Source organism: Sarcophilus harrisii, chromosome 2, assembly GCF_902635505.1.
Source record: "Sarcophilus harrisii chromosome 2, mSarHar1.11, whole genome shotgun sequence".
In the NCBI taxonomy this organism is placed as follows: Eukaryota; Metazoa; Chordata; class Mammalia; order Dasyuromorphia; family Dasyuridae; genus Sarcophilus; species Sarcophilus harrisii.
The window spans coordinates 403,868,941-403,893,811 of NC_045427.1; the positions used below are offsets into that span (position 1 = coordinate 403,868,941).

Here is a 24,871-nt window from a genome sequence, read left to right on the forward strand (position 1 = left end):
CAAAGTGAAAATGGGGCAACAGCATGCTGCTTTCTGTGATTCTACAGTTTGATGTGAACATTGCTCTCTTGGGTAGAGGGACATAAAAATGAGATGGGGACTGATGAAAGGGAAAAATAACCACTAGACATGTTCATAACAGTATTCATCAGAGCTTCTCCAGGCAATTGAGGAATAGGAGAATTCAGAGAATCTAACCATCTGTCCAGTGATATCTCTGCATATAGGATGAGAGGTGCCCAACTGTATCTCATCTACTTGATAGAAACTTGGTTTCTGGAATGTTTTTATCTCTCTATCAGCTTGGCAGTCACATGTCTATTCCCTAACCCCAAATTCCTTGCTGCCATTTGTGAATGTCTCTCTACTTCCTTTGTGAAAAGCACTGGAATCCCTTCCAGGATGCTGAGCTCATTTTTTTCCTAGTTGTTTTAGTTGAGGGGATTTTTATCTGGGGTCTGCAAGCTCTTAAAAATCTATTTCAGTGTAATTGGATTCCTTTGTGATTCTGTATATTTTATTTTATGCATTTAAAACATATTTTTCTAAGAAGGAATTCTTAGATTTCATAAGGTTACATATCATTGGGCTCCAGGAATAAAAAAATGATAAGAATTCTGTTTCAGAGCATAAAGAAGGTCAATGTAATGTAATGGAAAAAGAGCTGGCATTGAAACTAGGAAGATCTGAGTTCCAGTACCATTTTTAACATAATGATAAGTATGCTCCTGAACAAATGATTTAACTTTTCAGAGCTTCAGACAATTCTTTAAAGACTTTAAGTTGCAGAAAAGACTCTGTTCTGAGTTGGTAGTTGGAGTTTCCTCACTTTTTTGAAATTCTGTATCTCCAGTGAAATCACAGGCCTGGTCCCTATCCCTTTGGTGCATAAAGCTGCTATCAAAATATGTTTAGACAGAATTTTGGTCAAGAAAATCATGCAGCCAAGATCTCTGAGTATAAGGAAACCAATTAAAGAAGATCTTTAATTAAATGGAACATTTTGGGGATACGCAAGAGAAAGAGGGCAATTATAGGAGAAGAGGGGATTTCGTTTTTTAAAAAAGTACAAATGAAGTCTTGGCACTAGCATAGAATCCACAGCCCACAGTTCTGACATCTGTTTGTATCCATAGGCCAGTACAATAAGAATTGGGCATTGAAAGTGAATGACAATCCTGAGGCACTTTAAGTTTTTCAGTCACCAAAGAAAGATTCAGTCATGCATCCTATTCTCAAAGGCAAGAATGCATCCTAATATAGTTTAAAAAAGATTTTAGCAACAGAGAAAACAGGATTTCTATCTTACTCTCAGTTAACCAGAAATGATGTGTTCTCTAAGCATTCTGGTTATATGAGATTATTAAAAAAATGAGCAGCTATTCTAAAATAATCAGAGGGAAAGGATTTTGGGTTCTAAAGCTCTTTCTATTTTCTCTCTGTGGTAAAAGATGGCTTCTGAGTCTATATTAAGTCTTTTATTTCAAGTTCATAAGAAGGAAAGTCTAGATGAACATGAAGGAGAAAATGTATGTGGGAAAATGCATTTGTGTTTGAGTATTCCAGCAGCAGAACAGAAGTTAAGAATGCACCTTCTGCCCTGCAAATTTAATCCTGATTGCCCGAACTGATCACAATTTTCAGCAAAATAGAGAAAGAAATCACATTCTACGGCAGTTTTAGGTTTTCATTAAGCAATGACAGCCTGTATATTCAAAGTTATGTCATGACTAACACTCCGCCTCCAAAAACTGTTGAAGTAAATAGAATGTTTCCATTTAATAGAAACACTTTACCCAGGTATTCTGCAAATAGGTAAAAATGGGGTTGCTCTCTTTCAGAAAGAAGACACTGATTCTCAGCATCCCCAATTTTGTTCATTTTAAGAAAATCACTGCATAGCTAGAAAAATGCAAATCACAGAGAGCTTACCAACAAGATGATCCAGGAAAAGTGACCGAGCTTCAATAAAAACTGCAGTAAATTATTTAAAAATAATTAGGAGACAACTACATTCTCAGTTTATATCAGGGAACAGGAAGACTATGTTGTAAGGCTAAATAATGTTTTACACCTGGAATCACAGAATTTAGAGTTTGGAATCCCATCTCAGCACTGACTACTAGTATGATTTTGAACAATCTGGCTCAGTCTTTCCTTCCTCATCTGTAAAGTGGAAATAAAGCACTTACCTTGAAGGATGGTCGTAAAGTTCAAATAAGACAATTTGCAAACCATAACCGGAACATAAATGCCAATTATTATTATCATTCCATTTTTCTCATTTTCTATGGAGTTCAGAGAGAAGTGGTCCCACCATAAACTGCTATCTTTGCATCTTTCATAGTTAATGCTTGGTAAAATATCGTGCAGGTAGATAAAAGAACTGACTTCTGTAATTGAGATGCAAATTCATCTGTTGCAGAATGACTGAAAACATTTTTCAATATGGAGTATGGGAAATGTCTTTCTGGATAAACTTTTCAAAAATCTAGATAAGAACCAAAATCCTTTCAAATGTGCAGAAGTCTTAACTAAACCAAGATCATAGATAAGACATAAATGTAAAAATACTAATTATTTTTCCCATTAATATCCCTCTTCAAAATTCTGCTTCAACATTCTACCATTTTCAGGGAGTCAATTCAATTCAACTCAATTCAACAAATATTTATTTCCAGATATATCTGGCTTCAAACTTTGAATTTTTAATGACCATCAAAGTTTTTTTAAATTTGATGCTTTTAATATATAATTCTCTATATATAACAGATAATTCCCAATTATAAGAGAATGATGGACTGAAATTAACGTTTGTCTTTCTGTGACAGATTCATTGTTACCAATTTAACCACATTGTGGATTATTAGAAATTTTCATGATTTTCTTTTGTGTTTGCTTTTTGTTGTCAAAATAGGTGTGATATGAGAAACAAGTGGCAGAGCATACCTTAGAAATCCCCAAATCAGAATTACAGAATCGGGAATGGGAACTCAAGCTGCATGAGAAGCATTGAGGTAGTACAGTGGGTAGAGTGCTAGAAATGGAGCCAGGAATATGTGAGTTCAAGTGCAGCCTCATATAATTTCATGCTGTGTAACTTTGGACAATTCACTTACCCTCTGACTCACTTTCCTCAACTAGAAAATGAGGATGATAATAATAATTCCTCCTAGGCATGTTGTGAGAATAAAGTGCAATAATATTTTTTAAATGCTTAGAATAGTACCCAGAACATGGTTGACATTTAATGGATACTTGTTTTCTTCCTTCCATTTTATCTTATCTACGCTATACTGTGACCAGTTTGCCAGTTTACCCTTTGTTTGAAAAGTTCCCTGGGAGGAGCAACAATTATGTCAAGAGGCAGCCTGTCCCATTTTTGCATAGGTCTAACTATTAGGAAGTAATATTTTTTACACTAAATCTAAATTTACCTATTTGTATTGCTCCCAGTTCTTCTCTGCAGGGTTAAGCAAAGTTAGTCTATGTAATAAATAGCCCTTCAAATACTTGCTAACAATTATCCTGTATTCCCTCTAAATAATTCTTCTTCAGGCAAATGACATAAGGCACATAAGGGACAAAATGCTAGACCTGGAGACAGGAAGACGAGTCTGAATCACATTTGGTGACCAAATTGCTTAACAGGTCTGTTTACCTCAGTTTTCTCCTCAGTAAAATGGAGTTAATACCCACAATGGATCAAATGAGATAATATGTAAAATGCTTTGCAAACCTTAAAGCACTATCATAATGTTATTTATTATTAATGCTAGATCTTAATACTCCAGATGTGATCTGATTAGGCAGAGGATGGTGAGATCATTACCTCTGTGGTCCTGTCTATCAATGCAGCCTAAGATTATCCTAGCTTAGTGATATGGGTTTCATGTGACATTTCTTATCTGATTCTCCTATTTGGTCTTGCTGGGTGAGAATGACTGAAATTTTGGATCATTTCTTTTCTCAATGTGGTATCTTTTCCAGTATATATGGTTATTCTATGCCACCTTGAGTTACCATTAGAACATATATGGAATATGTATGAATATGTGTGGAGTAAGGCTTCAGGTTACAATGACGTGGAGCTGTGTGTTAGAATCAGATACTGTTTCCATTCCTACTTCTGATTCTTAATAGCTATGTGACAAGTCTTTTAACTGTTTTCTGTCTCAGTTTCCTCATCTGTTTAAATGGGGAGAATAATATCAGGAACACTTGCCTCACGATTATGAGAATTCAACAAGATAATATAGCATGGGCTTTGTACTCTTTTAAGTCTCTTTATAAATTTTAATTATTATTTTTTAAACTGGACCTGGGATTTCATTGTATAGGGAATTCCCAATGAAGAAACTTAACTCTCCTATTGCAGATCAACTTATGTTTGATTAATAGTTTTAGATGACAACTCCAGCGCTCTGAAGCCAAGTTCTTCAATCGCCAGTATGTGTCAGAGGCTCAATTTCTAGCCCTTCCAAATCTAAGGCTTACCCCTACCTACTATGCTATACTACCTATCATTCTTATTCTTGATAGGTATTGTGGCAGAATGGATGAGGGGTCTAGCCAAGAAATCAAGAAGATCTCAGTTTAAATCTGACACACATTAGCTTACTTTAGCTCTCCTTGTCCTTGACAACTTTCTAAGACTAAAAGCTATATACAAGCTACTAAAATTGTTGATTTGCATTGACGGGAGGAAAAAATGCCTTACTAGGTGCTCCACAAACTGTGAAGCTGTAGACCTAGACATAAACATTTTTTTGGATAATAATCAAAATAAAGATGTTGTGAGAGAGATGGCAATAGGAGAGGACCATTGAAGTGAGTCTATTGTGATTTAAAAAAAAAAATCAACTGTGGGCCTAATTCATACCTTACTTTTATCTCCCTGGGTTAAACTAAAGGTGAAATTGCCTTCAATATCAAAGAAGATTCAATGAATGACTCAATTCTTAAGAAGCATGGTCCATAAAAATAGGAACCTGCTGGTTTCCTAGTTTAGAGACCCCATTCAGTTTAAAATTTGGAGTAAGAGTGAGTATGAGATGTTTCTATACGCTAGGCATGTTTTAAAGCTATGCCTGTTGAATTGGAAAAATCACACCCCTTACATATGTGATGGCTCCTGAAAAAATTAGTGAGACCAAAAAGCAAACAAAAAAAAAATAATAAAATAGGTGCTACCCATGTGTTGTGGAAACCAGAATTTACCATCATTAAAAATATGCATACCTACAAAAAAGTCATATTAAAAGTGTCTCTTGTAATATTCCAATGTATGTTGTGCTTTGAGTGATCGCCTATCTTGCCTATCCCTAGTTCTGGCTACCTGGCAGAGTCACAGCCTCCAAGTCACCACCCCAGTTCTTCATATGCCCTCAGGAATTCCAGAAGAATGTGGCTTGTAGAAATTTCTTTGACTAAGGAGCCTGGTGATAAAAAAAAACTTAAAGTATTTCACATTGAACAGTATTGAAAACAAGAACATGCTTTCTTGATCATAAACATTTAATTACCTTCCACTCCTATCTAGTGTGAATTTGTTTTTTCTGGAAAAGTTTGCAAAGGATTTGGATTTCAATTCTACCCTTCTTCTCCCACCTTTCAACTCATTTTCATTAAGTATTCCCCACTTCCCCCAATAGACCAGTATTGGAAAAGTATCAGGAATACTTACAATAAGTGGGTGATACAGACTAAGAAGAGAGTCATGTTCAATTTGGTACACATGAGAAATATCACCTGTTTTAATCTTTATGTGATTAGTTGAGAATAGTGATTGGCCAAGGTCAGATTAACCAGAGAAAGAAAAGATACATACATACATAAATTATATATCTATCTCTATTTAAATTTTCTATGCTGTATCCCTTTGGCAACCTGTCTTCATGTTGCTAGGCAGTAACTCCCAGGTGAGTAGCATGAAAATTTTTTCTCCATCCCTTTTCCCACCTCCCCAACCCTAAGATATTTTATTTTCTAAATATTGGGTAAAGATTATTGATTTAGAATTGGAAGATAGCTTAGAGGTCATCAAATCTAACTTTTCTTACAGAAGAAGTTAAGGACCAAGCAGTTAAGTGTTACAGTAGGATTAAAATGCAAGTCTTCCTGACTCCAAGTTTAACTCTCTATATTCCATACTACATTCCTATTATCCTGTTAAGTCATGAAGACACATGGTGGGCAAGCTATCAGAATTTCTCAACTCTACATTGGAGTCCTAAAGTTTTCTTGTCCTGGCTGGCTAAGAACATAGAGAACCAATGGAAATACACTACCTAAGAAATTGACAACAGGGAACACAGAGGGAATATGTGAATGAATGAAAGAAAAAAAATCACCCTATTGGTTAATTATTTACTATGTGCAAAAGGGACACTTTTACTTGAATTTCCTGGACTTAGTACAGGTATGACCATCTTAGTAAAACAAAACCTCAAAATTCATGTCCATTGTAATAGAGCAGATGGCTTAGGGTGCTGTGATTAATGTTACAGAAGCATCACCTACTTCATGTAAGGATCTCTTTACATAATTATCTAGTGCATTTTCATGTTTGTTTACTGATTATTAAGTATTTGATGTCTTATTAACTATGTCTTAGAAAGGGCAGAAAAATTAATGCTAAACTGTTAGGTTCTACTATAAATTGAAATTCAATCAGAATTATGGGTGTAAATGGGAAAACAGTATTCAGTTACAAAAGAAACAAAAAACCCTCTGATTTACATTCAATTTTGCTCCTACATATCTCTGAGTGAGGTGTAATAATGCAAATAATTTAGTGATTAGATTGAATGATTTTACACGATTGTGGTAGAATAGGACATGACTGAAAGAATCTTACTCATTGCAATTCACTGAGGAACAGGAATACGATTCCAAGGTAAATAGTAGCTTTGCTAAATAGAAACTGAAAGAGGAAATTTCTTGTTAGATCTGATTTCACTGACAATTATATGATGCAGTTCTAGTAAGGTTCTCCATGGAAAACTCCCCACTTCAGCCTCTTTTTAGGCAGAATGACTACTGGTCACAAATGTGGTTTAAGGTTTTCTTTTTTTTCAGATATGGACTAGAACATTTAGCTGATGAGGCCCTTTTAGTTCCTAAATTCTATGATTTCATCGACTCTTTTGACCTAGAGAAGAACCTGTGTTGATTAGAGAGTAAGTGTGTGATAGAAAAAAAAGAACAATGGACTTGGGAGTAAGAAGACCTTATTTGAAGTCCTGACTTTAATACTAGCTGTGTAATCATATGGAAGTCTACTTGTCCATTGTGCTCTTCAGTTTCTTCATCTGTAAAATGGGGATAACAATACTTGCACCAGTGATCAAGGTTGCAGTCTTTATAAACTTCCAATACTATAGAAATGCAAGTTACAATTATTATTAAAAGTAACACTAGATAATGCGCTGGTGACAAGGAGGTGACACTTTTAAAATGGCATCAGTTTCTGACAATTGCCATCCATCTCTACAAATTGGCTCTAAAAGCTGTCTTTCATCTAGCACTTATCTCTTTCCTAAGACAATGCAATTGGCCACATCAACCCCGCCTTGGTGGCAAAATCCGAAACTTAAATGATTGTTTTCATGGAAAGTGAATACAGCTCTTCTTTTTCTAAGGTAAATGGGATCATTGGGTTATTCCATTTGTTCTATTTCCACAGGTGCTTCCAATCTACAACTTCCCTTCCCCCTCCCAAGTCAGTTAGAAGACAGTGTTCTTCAGGATCACCATAGGTCTCTGACTTTCTGATTCTTGCTGACAGTTTTAGAATGTACAGGCAGAGTACAGACTCACAGAATTACAGAGTTGTAAGGGACTGCAGAGGTTAAGCGGGGCTAATTCCCACTCCAAGCGTGCTTCCTATTCATAATACCACCAATCTAGCTTCCGCTCTGAAGACTACCTGACAGGAAACTCTGCTCCTACCAAGATGTTCATTCTGTTTTGGGACATCTCTAATTGTTAGGTTCTCCCTCAAACTGAGCCAAAATCTGCCTCTCATGGATCCTAGATCTCTCTAAGGTCAAGCAAAGTCCTTTTTCATATGAATAACTGATTGGGTAAAATCACAGGCTTTGGTTTCTTTATGATGTGCACTGACACACATTGTTATTTGTGGACAGGGAGATGGTTTTGGAATTCCCTCCCTTGCCAAGTGTGCTTAAGCAAAGCCCACTTATTAGTTAATTTCCAACATTTTCCAGTGTGCAATTTAAGATCAGAAATGGTGTTTATCAAGTGAGATTAAAGTATGTAAAGTGCTTTGCGAACTTAAAGCACTAGATAAATGTTGCTTGTTGCTATTAACAATTAGATGTTGATGTGGAAAAGAAAATGACAGAGTTTCTGAAGTTTGAGGGAAAGATGGGTTAGGTGGGAGAGTGGAGGATAATACTTTAAAGGAGAGATCTCCTGAAATAGTCAGTGCTAACCAATTTCAGAACTCTCATTGCTAAGATGGATTATTATAGAGCTATGTACCTATGCTAGACATCTAAAACTCATGGAATCACTGATTATGATTAATTTTAAGTGCTTAACTATGCATGGCCAGAAGAGCAATTCTAAAACAATGCTACCATTCTGAGCTAGTTTGGAATTGAGATAATAAAATCAGATCCCGTTGAATTCTGGCAACCATGCCTTTACCATTGTAGGTGTTTCTGCTTTAATTTAGGAGAAGCTGATATATTGGGTACCAACACTGTATATTTCCTTCATATACATAAACAGAAAGAACAGGGTTTGTTCCATGTCACCAGAGGTCAGATGAACCATCCTTGACTAAGGACAGCTTCTGCTATATCTGATTGTGGAAAGTAACCAATATGCTAGGTGAAAAATTACATTTACTTTATGGCAGCTGGTGACTTTTTCTTTCTTTTTTTCAGATTCCTTTACAAGCAATGTTTGTGTCTTTTATTTTCTTTCTTTAATGATGGAACAAGAAGTTACACTTATCCTTACCCTTTCTGCAAGTGTTATTCACTAGGGGACCTCCGAGTTGTGAAATGTAGGGACACCAGGGTCATAGGGCTCTCTTGCTCATATGCTGCCCATCCTGGCAGTTAAGTTTGGTTAAGAAGGGTGGATTTCTTGCTTTTCTTAGTGCCAGAGGAACTGCTTGGGGATGAGAGATGTCAATCCCTTGTTTCATTCATTACTACAGTCATTTAAGATTTGCAGAGCACTATCCACTCACCAGCCTTTAAGTCAGGTAGCAAAATTATTATTATCATTACTTTACATGTGAGGAAACTGAGGTTTACAGAGATTGTGATTTGTCCATAGTCATATAACTAAAAAGTACTGGAATTTGGACTCATGTATCACTGAATCTAGTGATCTTTTTATTCTGTTACTTTGCCTCTCTCATCAAATTTCAAAAGTCTCACAGCATCCGTATCTCCCTTTTATTTCCCATGATCCCTCTCTGAATCATCTCTTTCACTAATAATGTGGCTAGGCCTTTTTCAACTCATTTCTGTCTGCAGGGCAGGGTTCAGGTTGGGTGTGTGAACAGAGTGGGGATTTTCTTTTTCTCTTTCTTCCCTCAAGTACAAAGGTGACTTCTTCATGCATGCATTCATTCCTTCAACTGAGAGTCAGAGATACATATTCTTCAGTTTCTGAATCATTCATTTTAAGGAAAGGATAAAATAAATCTCTAATATACCCCTCTCTTCTGGATGAAATGATACCATCAGAATAATTTAGAATCATAGGATACTTTAAGGGGAAAGAAACTTAGGGACCTTTTACCCCAACCTCCTCATTTCATAGATGGGGAAACTGAAACAGACATGAAGTGTCTTGTCCAAGGTCACATAGTTGACTAATGACAAGTATAGTGTTCTTTATCCATGCAGCATCCTTTTTTATATTTTCAAATTATGAAAAGTATAGCTTTCCATGACCACCATCAAAATCTTACATTCACCCAATCACACCTCATAGCTGAAAGAACTGCCCGACTGTGGGACACAGAGGACTTTCCCCACTGGTTTGTAATCAGGCTGCCTTTTCATGCCACTTGGAAACTTTATGTGACTAGCTCCAGAACACTTTGATCAGCAATGTTTTTGTCTCCCCAGGCAAGTTGGGTGGAGATTGTGGGTGGTGATCACAGTAGGGACCCTCCTACAGCCTTTGTTTTCCTTGGTCCTTTAGGGTCAGTGTGTAAAGTTAGGATTTAAATTAGAGAGATCTCAGCAACAATGACTGGACTTTTTGTTTGTTTTTTTTGTCTCCATGCCTTGCAACAAGATCTCTCTGGAGATTAGCACCTGCCCCCAGCCCAGAGGTCCCTTTCTGATTTGGGGTAATGCTAACTGGCCCTCTTCTCCGATCTCCCCCCACCCCCAAACCTGTTACCCATCCTTTCTGTTCACATATACTCTAAAAGCCTTTAGCTGTTCACCGTGGAAGGTTCTTGCCCAGCCTCAGTCCATCTGTTTCACCCAGCAACAAATATGGCATTTTCGGAGCTCCCTGGGAGCAGCGGTTCTATTGTGACTTAATTAGGAGGAACCCCAGTTTGTGGGAGGTGAGAAATCACACTTTGCTGCTTGCAACTCTTTGACCAAGACAACCCAGAGGGCTCTATCCCTTTCCAATTTTAATAGCATTGCAGCAAGGGACCCAGAAACATACACACACACACACATACTCACACACTCACCCACACACATAGGAAGAACAAATCACAAAATCAACTCACAGGATCTCCAAATCACGTAGGGCTCTGAAGGCTCCATCTTCAATGCAGCTGATCTGGTTGTTGTCCAGTTGCCTGCAGAAAATGAAGGGGAGAGCATGAAGGCTGAGTGGGGAAGAACTGGGGGCTGCCTTGAAGCACAGGGGGCCCGGCGTCCCTTGGTCACTGATGTGTCCCTCTACCCCTTTGCAGTCTGTGCTCGGCACCAGAGAGGAGGTTTGCTCACTGCCTGCCACGCTGCTCTGTCTCTCCACACTGACTGTCTGAAAGAACTGCACAGACAAGCAAACCAAAGGCTGTCAGGTCTCAGTAAATATTAATTGCGCATTTTTTTTTTTTAAGGCAGAAGGGAGTAATTTCATTACATTAGGGCATCCAATCCATTACGAGCTCTTACTGTCATGTCACTGAAACAATTTCATTAAGCTAAAGGCCTGTAAATCATTGGAGGTCACTGCTCTGCCCTCTGCGACCTCCCAGAATGCCTCTTTTCTCTCGCTCTCTCCCTCTCTCTCTTTTCCCTTTTACTGGAAGTTGCAGTCCTCTGTCCTGACACAGTGCTAAATCTCAGGGCTTTATCTGCCCAAGAGCTGCAAGGGTGCATGGGGAATATACCAATTCCAAATTAGACTCAACTAATCTAATTTTATAGTCTTTTTATTATTCTAAGCACCAAATGTCTGTGGTGGTTCGATGCCTCTCTGCATTGTTACTGGTCCCATCTGGTAGGTCATTCTATTGAAACATTTCTGACTAAATACAGATTCCCACAAACTGCACCAACCATCATCAGCATTAAAGAAATCCATTGATAGAAGCACTGGGTGGGGGGGGGGGGGGGGGGAGGAGGCATTATAGTTACTGCCTTAAAGAAAGATGGACTACTTCATTTTAAATTGGGAAGGATTAAATGCACCTATTTAGTGCCTCCTTTCTTTCTCTTACCCCCCTCCCCAATCCCTGCTATCTAGTGAGTGTTTTACTTATGTCTTAGAAAAAGATGTTTTTATTAGTTTCACATTTTTAGTACAAACTGAAAACACTAGAATTTTAACTGGGATTCAGATATTTGGGAGACCCTTTGGCAAATAACATTTTAAAACATAATGCATGTTGAGTCTATCGGCATATGCATCTAGACATTTATAGTATATATGACTGGGAAATAAAAATATATGTACATACATATACTCCATATAATTTCAGAAGAAAAAAAATTGTTAAATTCACAATTTACAGATTTTTCTCTTTAGCTCTAGACTGTTGAATCCTTTTACAATATTCCTAGTAACTGACCATAAGTACCAGAAAATTTAAAGACAAACTTTTAAAAAATCAGGAAAAATGTCTCTCCACTCAGGGAAGCCTTATCATATGAATTATGATTTGTATGGTATGTATGACATTTTTCAGAGACAATTTGATCTTCCTTAAAGAAAAGAGTAAGGATATATTAGATGATCTTCATGAAAGCTGCCCAAATTTCTTAGAACAATGATGCTGTCATGGTGAAAATGTTCTTGAATATATAAAGTATACGTGTGTGTATCTATACATATGTATAAAACACACCCAACTATGTGCCTAGTAGAGATAGGGAATAAAAAGATTCTATTGTATTGTTGTGGGAAATTGTTTCATTTTAGTAAAAAAGTTCACAAATAAGTTTTAAGCATTTTAATTTTTTTTTTTTTAACAGAACAGGAACTTAGCATCTCAGTAGTTAAAAATACTCTTTAAGTTTGTGAGCTCAATGAATAATGATGATTTTAAGCTGCTTCTGGGATTTTATCGCCACAAGAGTCACACACTAGGCCATGTCTGTCCAATTTTCCTTGAAGTAGCTCTTTATACAAGCATGTAACACATTCTACGGCTATTCTGCAAGTGTTGGGGTTCCCTATTCCCCATTAATGTCCCATATAAGCAACTTAGTATGATCTTCCAGATTTATCGACATTTGAAGGGCTAGTTTGATCAACAGCGGTCTGATCTCCTCGCTTTCCAACCACCGCACCCAGAAGCCCAGGGCAAGGCTACCACATCTTAGGAAATATAATGCAATAGACTTGCAGCTCCAAGAAAGTGTTCATGGGACTGCTGAATTAGACAAAATCTCACAGTCCTATCTAAGAAGCATGACATTTAAGTAATCAGATTGGATTCTAGGATGGTGGCCAGAGATCGGCAAGCTCTTGGTTTTCTATTTCTGCCGAAAGATCAAAGAAGTCTGTGTTGGTTGTGTATTATTGATCTGTCATATTTCCAGAACATTTTAGTTAACTTTCCAAGAATGTCAGGTAAAACATAGGGAATTTTAAATGGTAGGTGTTTAACATTATAAAGCCAGACCTCAGAGGGGAAGAGATAGAACAAAAGAAAAACAGAAATAGAGAAGTGGGTGTAAAAGGAGAAAAATATTTCTAGAGGAAAAAAGAGAATTCCAGCCTACCTGATTCCTACTATATTCTCATATTTAACCTCCCATGATATTTGACATCCTTTATAGGGTGACAACCCCCCCCACCCCGAAACAACATATTTTAGAAATAGAGTCTGGCCACTTTAAGGCAAATCGGAATGTTTAATATATCATGTCAATTATGTGATGTTTTAAAAATTTCACTTGACAGTCCCAGTTGACAGGTAGTTGTTTAACCATAAGTAAAGGGAACTAGGTTTGACATATAAATATAATTGTCTAGGTCTGCTTTATGTAGTAGCTATTTAAAACATATATAAAAACCATCAGAATTTGAAATATGGATATTTGAATGGGTTTCATTTTTGTTCTTCACTTATGAGGATGTAGTCCTGTTTATTTTAACTAACATGGTCATATGTTCACTGTAACAATACTTGCTATGCTAAGCCCAAGCAGCAGAGTTTTACAGTCACTGGTGTATGTGCTAGTCAAAAAGCCACATTCAAATCACACTATTTATTATGCCATTCTCTAGTTAGATCTATGAGAAGCCACAAACCCAAATGAAAATGGAAAATTTCAGCCAATCATTGAGACCAAATTGTATGCATAGTACCAAATATAAAGCCAGATGTTTCTATTTTCCGCAATATTTCAGAATCAAAAAACATCTCCAGTAATTAGTTTAGTAGACGAGATGGTTTCAACAGAAAAAAAAAGTAAATAAATATTTGATTCAAAAATGTCACCAGAATAACTTTTTTAAATTTATAGAAATTAGAGGCATAAAAATTGTTTCACATTATTATGGGCCACAGACAGCAAAATAAACACAAAACTGACACTTCTCTGATTATGAAGGAACAGGTTACCTGGAAATAAAACTCCTATAGTCTTGTCATTAAGATATACAAACATATGAAACTTTGGGAGCCAGTATGATGGCATCTGTCCTTGGACATCTACTTCTATGGGATGACTTAACTTGAGTCTGCTGATACATGTTTTCAAGTTCCCATGTCAAAGATTCATTTCATGCCTTTGAAAGAACTTGTTCTAAGAAACCCTTTTAAAGTAAACAAAAAGACCCATACCTCTTAGTTACAGACAGACTTCATTCCAAAGACTCTGCCTCCCATTCTTGGGATGCTTAACTATTTCTATTTTCCCAGCCACAAGAAGTCAGTTTTCCAATGCTAATGAAATATACTCCCAAATACCTATATGAAATGAAGACCTCTGGACATAGCAAAGCTCAAACATAGAAAATGTCAGACCTAGATTCAGATCTGACAATCTGTCCCCTTGTCAAGGGACAGATCCAAAGCGTATCCTCTTTAGTCCTGGAGAGAAAGCCTCATGGGCTTTGAGAAGAAGGTTTGGAAGGGGAAATCTGATTGTTTATAGACTGAGGAACAGGAATGTTAGAGGTTAAACATGAAGCATCCTTAGTTGAGGCTAAAAAAAAAAAAAACCACACACTGCTTATGTTTTTCTTCAGCATGCTAAAGAGCACTGGATTTCAACTTCACTCGTTTGCTCAGAACTCTTCTTCCAAGGTGAGTGGGGCAGTCCTGGAATTTGTCTGATTAAATTACCTGCTTTGATTTCCTTGGGAACTCCTGGGATAACAGATTCTGCAGTTGGAATTTACTAGTAAGAAGTGAAAAAGGCATCAGACGAACTCTGAGACAAGAATGGCTTTCTAGCTGCTATGATGCTCTGGGAAAGCACCAAAGTCGATCAGGCAAATGTCCGAAAGCTGATGTAAGAATGTAAAATTACTTTCTCAAAACAACAACAGATGGAATTTTTGTAAGAATTCTCATTTATAGGTGCAATATGCCTATTACTACTTTGGACATTTGATCTAAATTTCCATTTTCAAGCTAAAAATGGCCCACAAAATTTTTTAGTGGTTTAAAGTTTGGGTAAATATTTCAAAACTTGAGATAAAAAATCTTTTAGGAGCCGAGAACAACAGTAGTTAGCAAGATTAAAAATCCAGGAGATGATAGATTTAGCCTCAAGAAGAAAATGTATTTTTATTCCTCTTCATTATAAGAAATATCATATCTATCCTTTTCTTCCTCTTTTCTCCATTAAGTCATTAGAAATTTATTTTTGAAAATGAAACATGCAAAACCTAACAAATCTGAATAAGAAATGAAAAATCAAGTCTGTTTACTATAGGGAATAAATGATTAAATTGTTTGCCTTTCAAAATAAAAGCCTATATGGCTATTGTTTTAGAATACATTCCCTCCTTAAGAGCTATCCTTTTTGTATATTATTAGAGTGTTTTGGACCAAATTAGCAAGATGCTCTGCTTAAGGACTGCGGGGCGGCTAAGACAGCATTATTAAAATGTTTCCTAAGCCACCAAATAGATTATTTTCCAAATTCTTTGGAGTGGGCGACCAATTTCTCTAAGTTAACCTGTACTTAGAAATTTGACAGAAATGTTCTGTATTAAAGTATTAAGGAAATTAATTCCCAAGTCAAAACATGTTTTTGAATAAATAAAACAAAGAAGTGAAATCGTAAAGATTTCTTATAGTCCTCCTATGCACCCAATACTGTACTAGGCATATATACATTGATGAAGACAAAGTCTTTGTTTTCAAGGAAATAATCATTTTAAAGCAGAGTTTTCAAATTCTGATCATGTAATATCCAGAGGAGAATGGCTCAAGTAAAAAAAAATTAAGATTTTAATTCACTTTAATTAATATGTACCCATAAATACATTTATCATATATACAGATCTTATTTTCTGGGTTCTGTGTTGGAAGCATCATAATTTTTTTTTAAATCTCAATGTCTCAAACCATAAAAAGAATATTATAGAATTGTGATTCCAAAAAGATTTAAAAACAAGTTTGGTAAATAAAATTTTATAAAGCAGCAAAAACATAAGAGTTCATCACATCCTTTTTGGTTTTCTTTTCTTTTGTATTGTTTCAACTGTTTTTTAAATAAAAAGCAAGGAAACTGATACATTTTTTGAATGTTACTTCTTATGATACTCAAGACTTTTAAGAGAAAGAATGGAATTATAAAAGACATTTGTCTAGAGAAGACAAGAATCTTCAATTTGGAGTAAAAATCCAAATAAAATTATTTTAGATAGCAAAATGAGACAATATAAATGTTCAAAGGGAATGTATACAGTTTGTATGACTATTAGTTATACTTTCTATGCAAAAATCTTTCCTACAAGCTGCTAATGAAATGTCACTAATTTCACATCTATAATAGCTACTATAACCATCTACTGAAAGAATAAAATAATCTCAAAAGATAAAACAGATGCATTTTCAAAATTTGCCTAAACTTCATTTAGGCAAATCCATATATAAATATTTATAGATACATAAAAATGGGTATCTGTAGCTACAGACCCATGTCTACACAATGCCAATAACTGTATATATCTGTATTTTAGTGATATAGATATAATTATTTATATTTGGGTTTTTTAAATTTCTGCATTGACATCTTTAAAAATTGGAGTAATCTTTCTTTTTAGATCTCTGCACTTTTGTATATTTATATTTATAATACAAACACATACATATACAAAGATACTTGAATAATTGTGGCTTTTATAATTCAACTAACTGAATCAACATTATAAAGAAGAAAGTCCTAGGTTAATTAAGGTCTATGATCTGTATGCCCCGTCTGGAGCCTAGTTAAAAATTTAAACATGAATCTATTTAACAAGCATCATTATGCATGCTTTGCCATTAGACGGGTTTAATACCTTTTATTTAATATATTTCATATTGCTGTTCAACATATGCAACCTCTCAGCAGAAGAATAGCTATATTTCCTCTAATAAATAGTCAGGCAGGAAAGCGCTACCATAGTACAAACACAGATGATAGATTATTAACAAGAAGGGCATCAAGGCTCAGAGAATAAAGGAACATTTTACACATCAGTGAGAAATATCAATAACTCCACTTGCATGTTTACTCTGTTAGGAATTTTTAGAATGAATTTTGCAACTGGAAAAAAAGAAGAAATTGCAGACCAATGGAGCAGTTACCACCTGAGATCTTTAAAAGAAAACAAAAAGGAATAAAACAACATGAATTCAGGTAGGTGTGCAGTGAGACTGAGTCTAACTTGGGGATCCATCTTTTCTAGCTCCTACAAATGAAAACAAAACAAAACAAATCTTAACTATGTTCAAATCAAAAGAGAAGTCCTTATCTATCTGATTTTTTAAAATCTTAATATGTTGTAGACCAAACCATAAAAATAAGGGCTGGGCTCAGTGTTTGAATTTCTTGTGGTGACCTGGCTCTTAGGAATTGACTCCTCAGGATGAACCTGCAACACCAAAGCAAAATTGTCCGAGCTGATGATGAAGAACTCATTTTTAGTCCACTTCTCCTAGTAGAGTGCATCCTGGTAAAACTGCTTATTCATGAACCAGGATTCCAGGCATTAAAACTAGGCATCTTTAAATGAAAATCTACCATAGTATCTATTTTTTTTTAAGATAGAGAGGAATCTTCTTATACAGTTGCATTTTGGAATGTGTTAAGGCAGGCTAACACAAATCTGACTGAAGCACAGTGTGTGTTTTTATTCTTATTTTGGGGATTAAAGAAAAAAATTTTTTTTGGAAAGTGTCCGTATTTGAGTCTTCTACTCTGCTGATGTAATGAATAGTCAGAGACCGAACAAATAAATGGCTGTCTCCATAGCAATTGAGGCAGGTTTTGTGGTTTCCCTAGTTACACACTTGAGTGATAACCATCGGTTGTTCCTCAATGACATCGTCACATAAGGGTAGAGGGAGTAAAAAACCGGGAAGATGAAATGTGCTTTTGTTAGTGGGTATCACTTGCATCACTTTTTTAAAAACCCAGTAGCACAAACAACAGCATGTTACATTTTTTTCCAGGATCTTTGGAATTTCCTCTCCTTTAAGCTTTATAAAGATAAACCAGCCCAGTCTGTGTTAATAAGCTTGACAATTACAATCTAGAACAAGACACATTTCCTCTCAGCAAGGCAAGACAGAAAGAATTGTAAGCACCAATTTGTGGGTTATATAAGAATTGTCACCCTAAGTATATGTAGCCTCATATTCTTTTTGACAAGTGGTACCAGTACATGTATTACAGAAGGTTAATGATTTTAAAAAATATCATTAACATTTCTACTACAAAATTGGAGAAAAAAAAAATCCTGGTTTCCAATACTGACTTTGCTATTTATTAAACAATGTGACCTTAAATGAGCCCTTTTATTTATCTAGGTTTTAGGTCTCATCTAAAAAATCTCTAAGGTCCATTGCTAACCCAAATAATCATCGTAGTAAATGATCCTATGAAGCCTGTGAGGTAGGAAATACAATTCTTATTATCCTATAGTTAGTTGGTCAAGTTTATATAGCAAACATGGAGTGGAATTTAAATTGCAAAAGGTTAAAGATGGCAAATCAAAGAATTCAGACTTTAAGAGGACCTTGGAGAATAAAATAATAATAATGATGAAGACAATTATAATAATTATTATAACTAAAATTTATTTAGCATTTTAAAATTTACAAAATACCTTACATATGTTATCTCATTGATCCTCACAATAACACTGTGAGATATATAATATAATTATCTCCATTGTATAATGAGGAAATTGAGATTAACAGAGATGGAGTGTCTTGCCTAGGGTGGCATACTTAGTGAGAAGCAATATTTAAAGTCAAGTTTTCCTGGCTGGTTCAGCACTTATATCTATTATGATCCCAAGATGCTATAATTTTTGAGTTTCCCTTAAGACTCCATATGGATTTCTCAACTAAGAAATTACAGAATTATATAATATTAGAACTGGAAGAGACTCTGAAAGCAACTAGTTCAATCCTCTCATTTTATGGATGAGACAGAAAAAGTCTAGAGATCATACAGTAAATCAGTAACAGAGCTGGGAGTAGAAAATGGATCTCTTTACTCAAACCCAGTGAACTTTTCATTGCACCAAAATATCTCTTGAAGCTGTCTCTCCTTTGGTTTAAATCTATGCAATCTTCCAAGAATGAAGCAGAGAAATTTAATTAAAAACCTGACAAACATCTTCCAAACTAAAGGTTCATAAAATTAGAGTTAGAAGAAGATACTTTAGAGATTATCTATTCCAAACCCTCATTATTACAAATATGAGGCTCATGGAAGTCAAATGACTTATCCAATGTCACACAATTAGGATTCAAACTCAAATTTTGTGACTATAAGCTCAAAAGTTTTTTTCCCTTTAACCACATCTCCAAAAATGAACATTAACTTTGGATACTGAAGGATATCAATTAAAAGATGGGTATTATGAGTAGAAATTGTGGGAAATCTTGGAAAATATGGTTGGAGATAAATCAAAGAGATGAAAGTATTATATATTACTCACAAGCTTCACTAATATAGATCATCCAAAAAGGGATTTGGAATGTTCTATTCATGATGGACATCTAACAAAATCACAAACTCTAACATACATGATAAAATTGACTATATTAACTTAAGAGAAGCATTTGTTTAGTAATTAGGATGTCATTTCAGAATTGATTGCCTGAGATGTCAGATCATCAATAAGTTAGAGCAAAGGTAAAAAAATTAACACCAAATTAGAAGAAAGAACAACGGTGAAATCACTTTATATAATGACATGGTTTTAACCCTAACCAATAGTTTCACTAAACTGTTGATTCTGAAAAAAGGAATTGGCTCAAAGTAAAGTTGTGAACTTTGATGAACAGCATTTTAAAAAAGAAGTTTGACTAGTAAACAATGATCATAACAAAAAAATAAAAGAATCTAGAAAATGCCTTGCCAAGAAAACATAATCTTCCTGTGAAATATGTAGAGAAAGGCCAATCACATAGGGGAATTTAATGGATCCTACCTTTCATAGAATCACAGAATACTAAAGCTAGAAAAGGCCTTAGAGATCTCAGATCAAGTCAAAATAATTCATGATCCAAAGGGAAATGAGAAGACATATTTAAGGAGTAAATGAACAACACATCACCAATGAAATATAAGTATTTAAAATGGCATCCTCAGGGGTATTGAAGCATAGAAGAGATGGTACAGTCATGTACTGAGAGTAGAGAAAATGTTAAACAAGCACAGTGCCTGGAGCAATTAAGCACAAGTTTTGTCTAATCTAATCTGCCTGTTAGGTGGTACGGTAGATAGTGCTGGAGACAGAAAGTCCTGAGTTCAAATCCAGCCTCACTTATAAACTATGCTAGACAAGTTACTTAATCGCTATCTGACTCAGCACTATAAAACGGAGATAATTATAGTGTCTACCTCCCAGGGTGGTTATGAGGCTCAAATGAGCTAATATCTGCACTTACTTAAACTATCTGATACAGATTATTTGCCTAATAATATTCATTTCACAATATGAGTAAAGTAATATTTTTGTATTTGTCCTGAAACACCTATTTTAAATTACTTCTCATGTACTCTATATTCTAGCCGAATTCACTTACTAGCTATTTTCTCTGTTTGAGATAATCCCTTTCCTATATCTTTGCACAGACTGTATCTCCAAAATGCATAAAGTTTCTTCTCCTTACTTCTACCTCTCCAAGTATTCAGTACCACTTGCCTATGCCCAGCAAAAAATAAGTAAACAAAATTCCTTCCACAGAAGAATGTGAACCGCTTCCAGGGCAGGATTAGCTTTCATTTTTGACCTTGTATTTCCAGCAACCAGCATAGCACAAACAATAAATGCTTAATACATATCTGCTTGTTCAGTATTGGTTATTAACATTAAATGACACACCAGTAGAACACTAAACCATCCAGAGTACTCAATAAACTGAATTGGTACTCTATAGAATACCAATAAAGAAATAAATAAAGATAAAGAAATTCACAGAATGATAAGGTGTGAACATTCACATCAATGAAAACATAGATCCTTTAGTATAGATAGCAAGATATCCAAGAAAAATAGAGTACTAGATTTAGAGTCCATAAGATAGTTGTTCAGATCTTGCCTCAAACATTTATTAATTGTGCTTAATTTTCTGCTTCATATAAGAGTGATAAGCACCAACTTCAGAGCTACAAGGATCAAAAGACATTTAAAGTATTTTGTAAACCTTAAAGCACTATGTAAATGCTGTCATTATCATTAACATCAATATCAGTGCAAAGTTTTAAGTGTCAGAGCCCCAGTTAAAAAAGTACTTCTTCCCAAAATGAGAAGTCTATGAATTGTAATCTGTTCTCATTGGTCTAATAGTATATAAATCAGACTCATATACCTGTCACAGGTGAAGGCCAAATAAATCTCCCCAAGTGACATGGAAATCAAGTTAAAACTTTTACCTATTATTTGCAACATAATACATGAATTTTTGTTTTGTTTTGTTTTGTTTTGTTTTTGCTGAGGCAATCAGGGTTAAGTGACTTTCCTAGGGTCACACAGCTAGGACGTGTTAAGTGTCTGAGACCAGATTTGAACTCAGGTTCTCCTGATTTTAGGGCTGGTACACTATCCACTGCACCATCTAGCTGCCCCACATAAAATGTTTTAAATGATACTCTATTCAACAAAGAATGACCTTTCTTTTGTCATATCTCACACATTAGGTTTCATTTGCCTCCATGGGGCATTTTATATCCCCCTCCTTCCTGTGTTAGCCACTGTCCCAGTTCAGGAGCCTATTCTCACTTGCCTAGATTGTTGCAGCATTCATCCCTAAAAAAGCCTTTCTGCCACTATTCTTCTACTAACTCGCCTCTCTGCTGTCTGTACCTTTCCCCTCAGTCTACATCACATTTCACACCCTGACCATACTTGTTTTTCTCATATAGAGATCTGGTAGTCTACTTCTTTGCTCAAAATCCCCTAACAGTTCTCTATTTTCTAATAAATAAAGTTCAGACTCTTTTACCTGCCATTCAAGGCTATCCATAATCTGTTTGCATTCTACCTTTCCCCAAAACTCAACTAAAAAGTTGGTTGAAACATTTAATAATTTTAGCAAAATAGTAGGATATAAAATAAATCCACAAAATTATCAGCATTTATATATGCCACAAACAAAACTCTGTAAGAAGAGATAATTTTAAAATTTGCCTATTTAAAATAACTCTAGACAACATAAAATACCTGAGAGTATACCTGCCAAAACAAACTCCAGAATTTTATAAACAGAATTAAAAAACCCCACCTTTTTATACAAATAAAATCAGATTTAAATAAATGGAGACATATCAATTGCTCATGGATAAGCAGGGTCAATATGATAAAAATGACAATTTTATCCTAATTATTTATAGATTCAGCCATCCTAGTGTTAGATTATCAAAAAAATCCTGTTTTTATTGAATGGAAAAAGTAATAACAAAATTCATTTGGAAAAATAAAAGCCACCCTATCCTTTTTTCATTATTTCAGACTACTTCTCTCTACATACTTTACACTCCATGCACTGTACATGGCCTTTGTTTTCTTGCCTTTGTTCATGCCATTTCCTCTGCCTACAATATTCTCTTTTCATGGAAGATATGCATTTTAAACTGTACTCTATGGTACAGATGGAATTCCTTAGAAAGAAGTGCATTTTCTTGGTAGGCTAATAGTATAATCAATGGTTTAGAGGTAGGGAATGAGCCTATCATGCTAGTGACAGTGAGGAGCCTGGCTCAGTTAGAACAGAGGTGATATATAGGAGAATCAAAGGAAATGATATTGGATAGGTAAAATGGGACCAAAGTGTAGAAATCAATTAAAGGCATCAAGATTTGATATTATAGGTAAAAAGAAGTCTCCAGATGTTTTTAAGTAGGGAAAATATATGATAAAGTTGATAAATAAAGAAGTCAGGCATTAGTATATAGGACAGATTGAGGTAAAGAAATATTAGAGCCACATAAGTCACTTAGTGATGTTTTTGTAGTTATACATGCCTGAGGTAGGAGTAGAGAGAAAAGAATGTTTTTCCTATTAATATGTCTTTTCAAGCCTGGATTGCCTTTGATAAATCATAGAGCTCCTTTAATGACCTAGAATTTCTCTCAGAAACAAAAGCCTGCTTTTTTTTTTTTTTTTTTTTGGTGTGTGTTAAATATGAACTACTAGTTTTGTCATTTGAATTTAGGAAGATGATAACCTCTGAAAAACTAAAAATTAGTAACATATAGAGGATACTGGAGAGATACATGGCAGATGTAAGCAGGCTACAACATATAATACTAAGGATGTTCAAAGAAAAAGCAGAGTTAACAATGTTCCCATGAAAATGTACAAATAGAAAAGATCAGCTGGTCATATGGAGAGAGCAAAAGTGACTATCTGCCTGACTCATTGATAACTTTGGGATGAGAGCAGAAAGAAAGGCATTTAACAGATTGGCTAGATCCCCTTTGTGAATTTTTGGGAAGGACATGAACAAGAGGCACAAAAAATGGGCAGACATGGATGAATCTGATCTACATTGTTGGCAGAGGTGTGGGGCGGGAGGGTGGAGTTGGAGTAAGCTGCATGGGTCATCCACATTGAGTTTATCACAAATTCATTTGAGGTTCTAAGTTGTCCAGTCATTTCAGTTATGTTCAATTCTTCATGACTCCAAGTGGAGTTTTCTTAACAAGGTTTCTAGAGTGGTTTACCATTTCCATCTTTTTATTTTTTAAATAAATATTTTATTTCCCAGCTACATGTAAAACAATTTTTTTTTTACAATTGTTTTTAAAACTTTGAGTTCCAAATTCTCCCTCTCTCTCTTCTTCCCCACATTGAGGTGGCACATGTGAGGTTACACAGAACATTTCTATAAAAGTCGTGTTGTAAAAAGAACACATAGATTCCCCTCCCCCCAAATCAAACCAAAAAACCCCCAAAAAAAACATCAAGAAAAAAATTTTTTTAAAAGTATACTTCAATCTGTATTCAGAATAATCATTTCTCTCTCTGGGTATGGATAACATTTTTCACTATCTTTCAGAGTAGTCTTGAATGATTGTATTGCTGAGAATAGCAAAGCCATTCACACTCCATTTTATAAATGAGGAAGCTGAGGAAGTTAAGTGACTTGCTCAGGGTCACACAGCCACACAGATGAATTTTCCTGATTCCAAGCCCAGCTTTCTTATCTATTGTGCCACCTAGTTGCCCCTGAGGTTTTGAATATGGGCTTAATAAAGCATAGGAAATCCAAGGATATGCTTATCTTGGCAGGTTTGAATCTAGTTATAAGCTGAGAGTTGGGGTAAGAGGCCAGCGGAAAAATATGTGTTTCTCTTGCCCCAACATCATTACTTGGGATTTCGGTGGGGTTGAGATAGGTAAGGTATGTGTGACTCTCCTGCAAAAACTTTGGCTTAAGACAAGGGGACAGGGTGAGCTGCAAACCCAAGGGTAAATTTGACTGTTGCCAAAAGATTGGATTAGAACTAAAAGTAACTGGATACAAATCTACTTGACTTGATGGGGAATTTGAAAGCAAACCAAGTTTTGCTCCATCCTTGGAGGAAAACTGATTTTTCTATCACTTTAAACAGACAGATATTAGGTATAAGGGCATCTAATGAATTTTGGTTAGTGTTCTCTAGATGGAAGCAATTATTCCCATGGGATGGCAGATGTCTATATCTCACTCTCCTTGTCTATGGAGAATTCATGTAACGTATAATTCTAGATTGTCTTTTGAAAATGC

The 24,871-nt window shown here is 35.4% G+C and overlaps 1 protein-coding gene across 4 annotated transcripts in view; it reads right to left on the reverse strand.

Moving 5' to 3' along the window:
• Positions 1-24,871, reverse strand: part of SLIT3 (slit guidance ligand 3) — a 772,326-nt gene that overhangs the window by 200,249 nt on the left and 547,206 nt on the right. For all 4 annotated transcript variants that reach the window (XM_031949421.1, XM_031949420.1, XM_031949423.1 and 1 more), the window contains one exon: positions 10,748-10,819. In XM_031949421.1, coding sequence (XP_031805281.1) covers positions 10,748-10,819 — 72 coding nt within the window. The remainder of the gene's footprint in view (positions 1-10,747; positions 10,820-24,871) is intronic.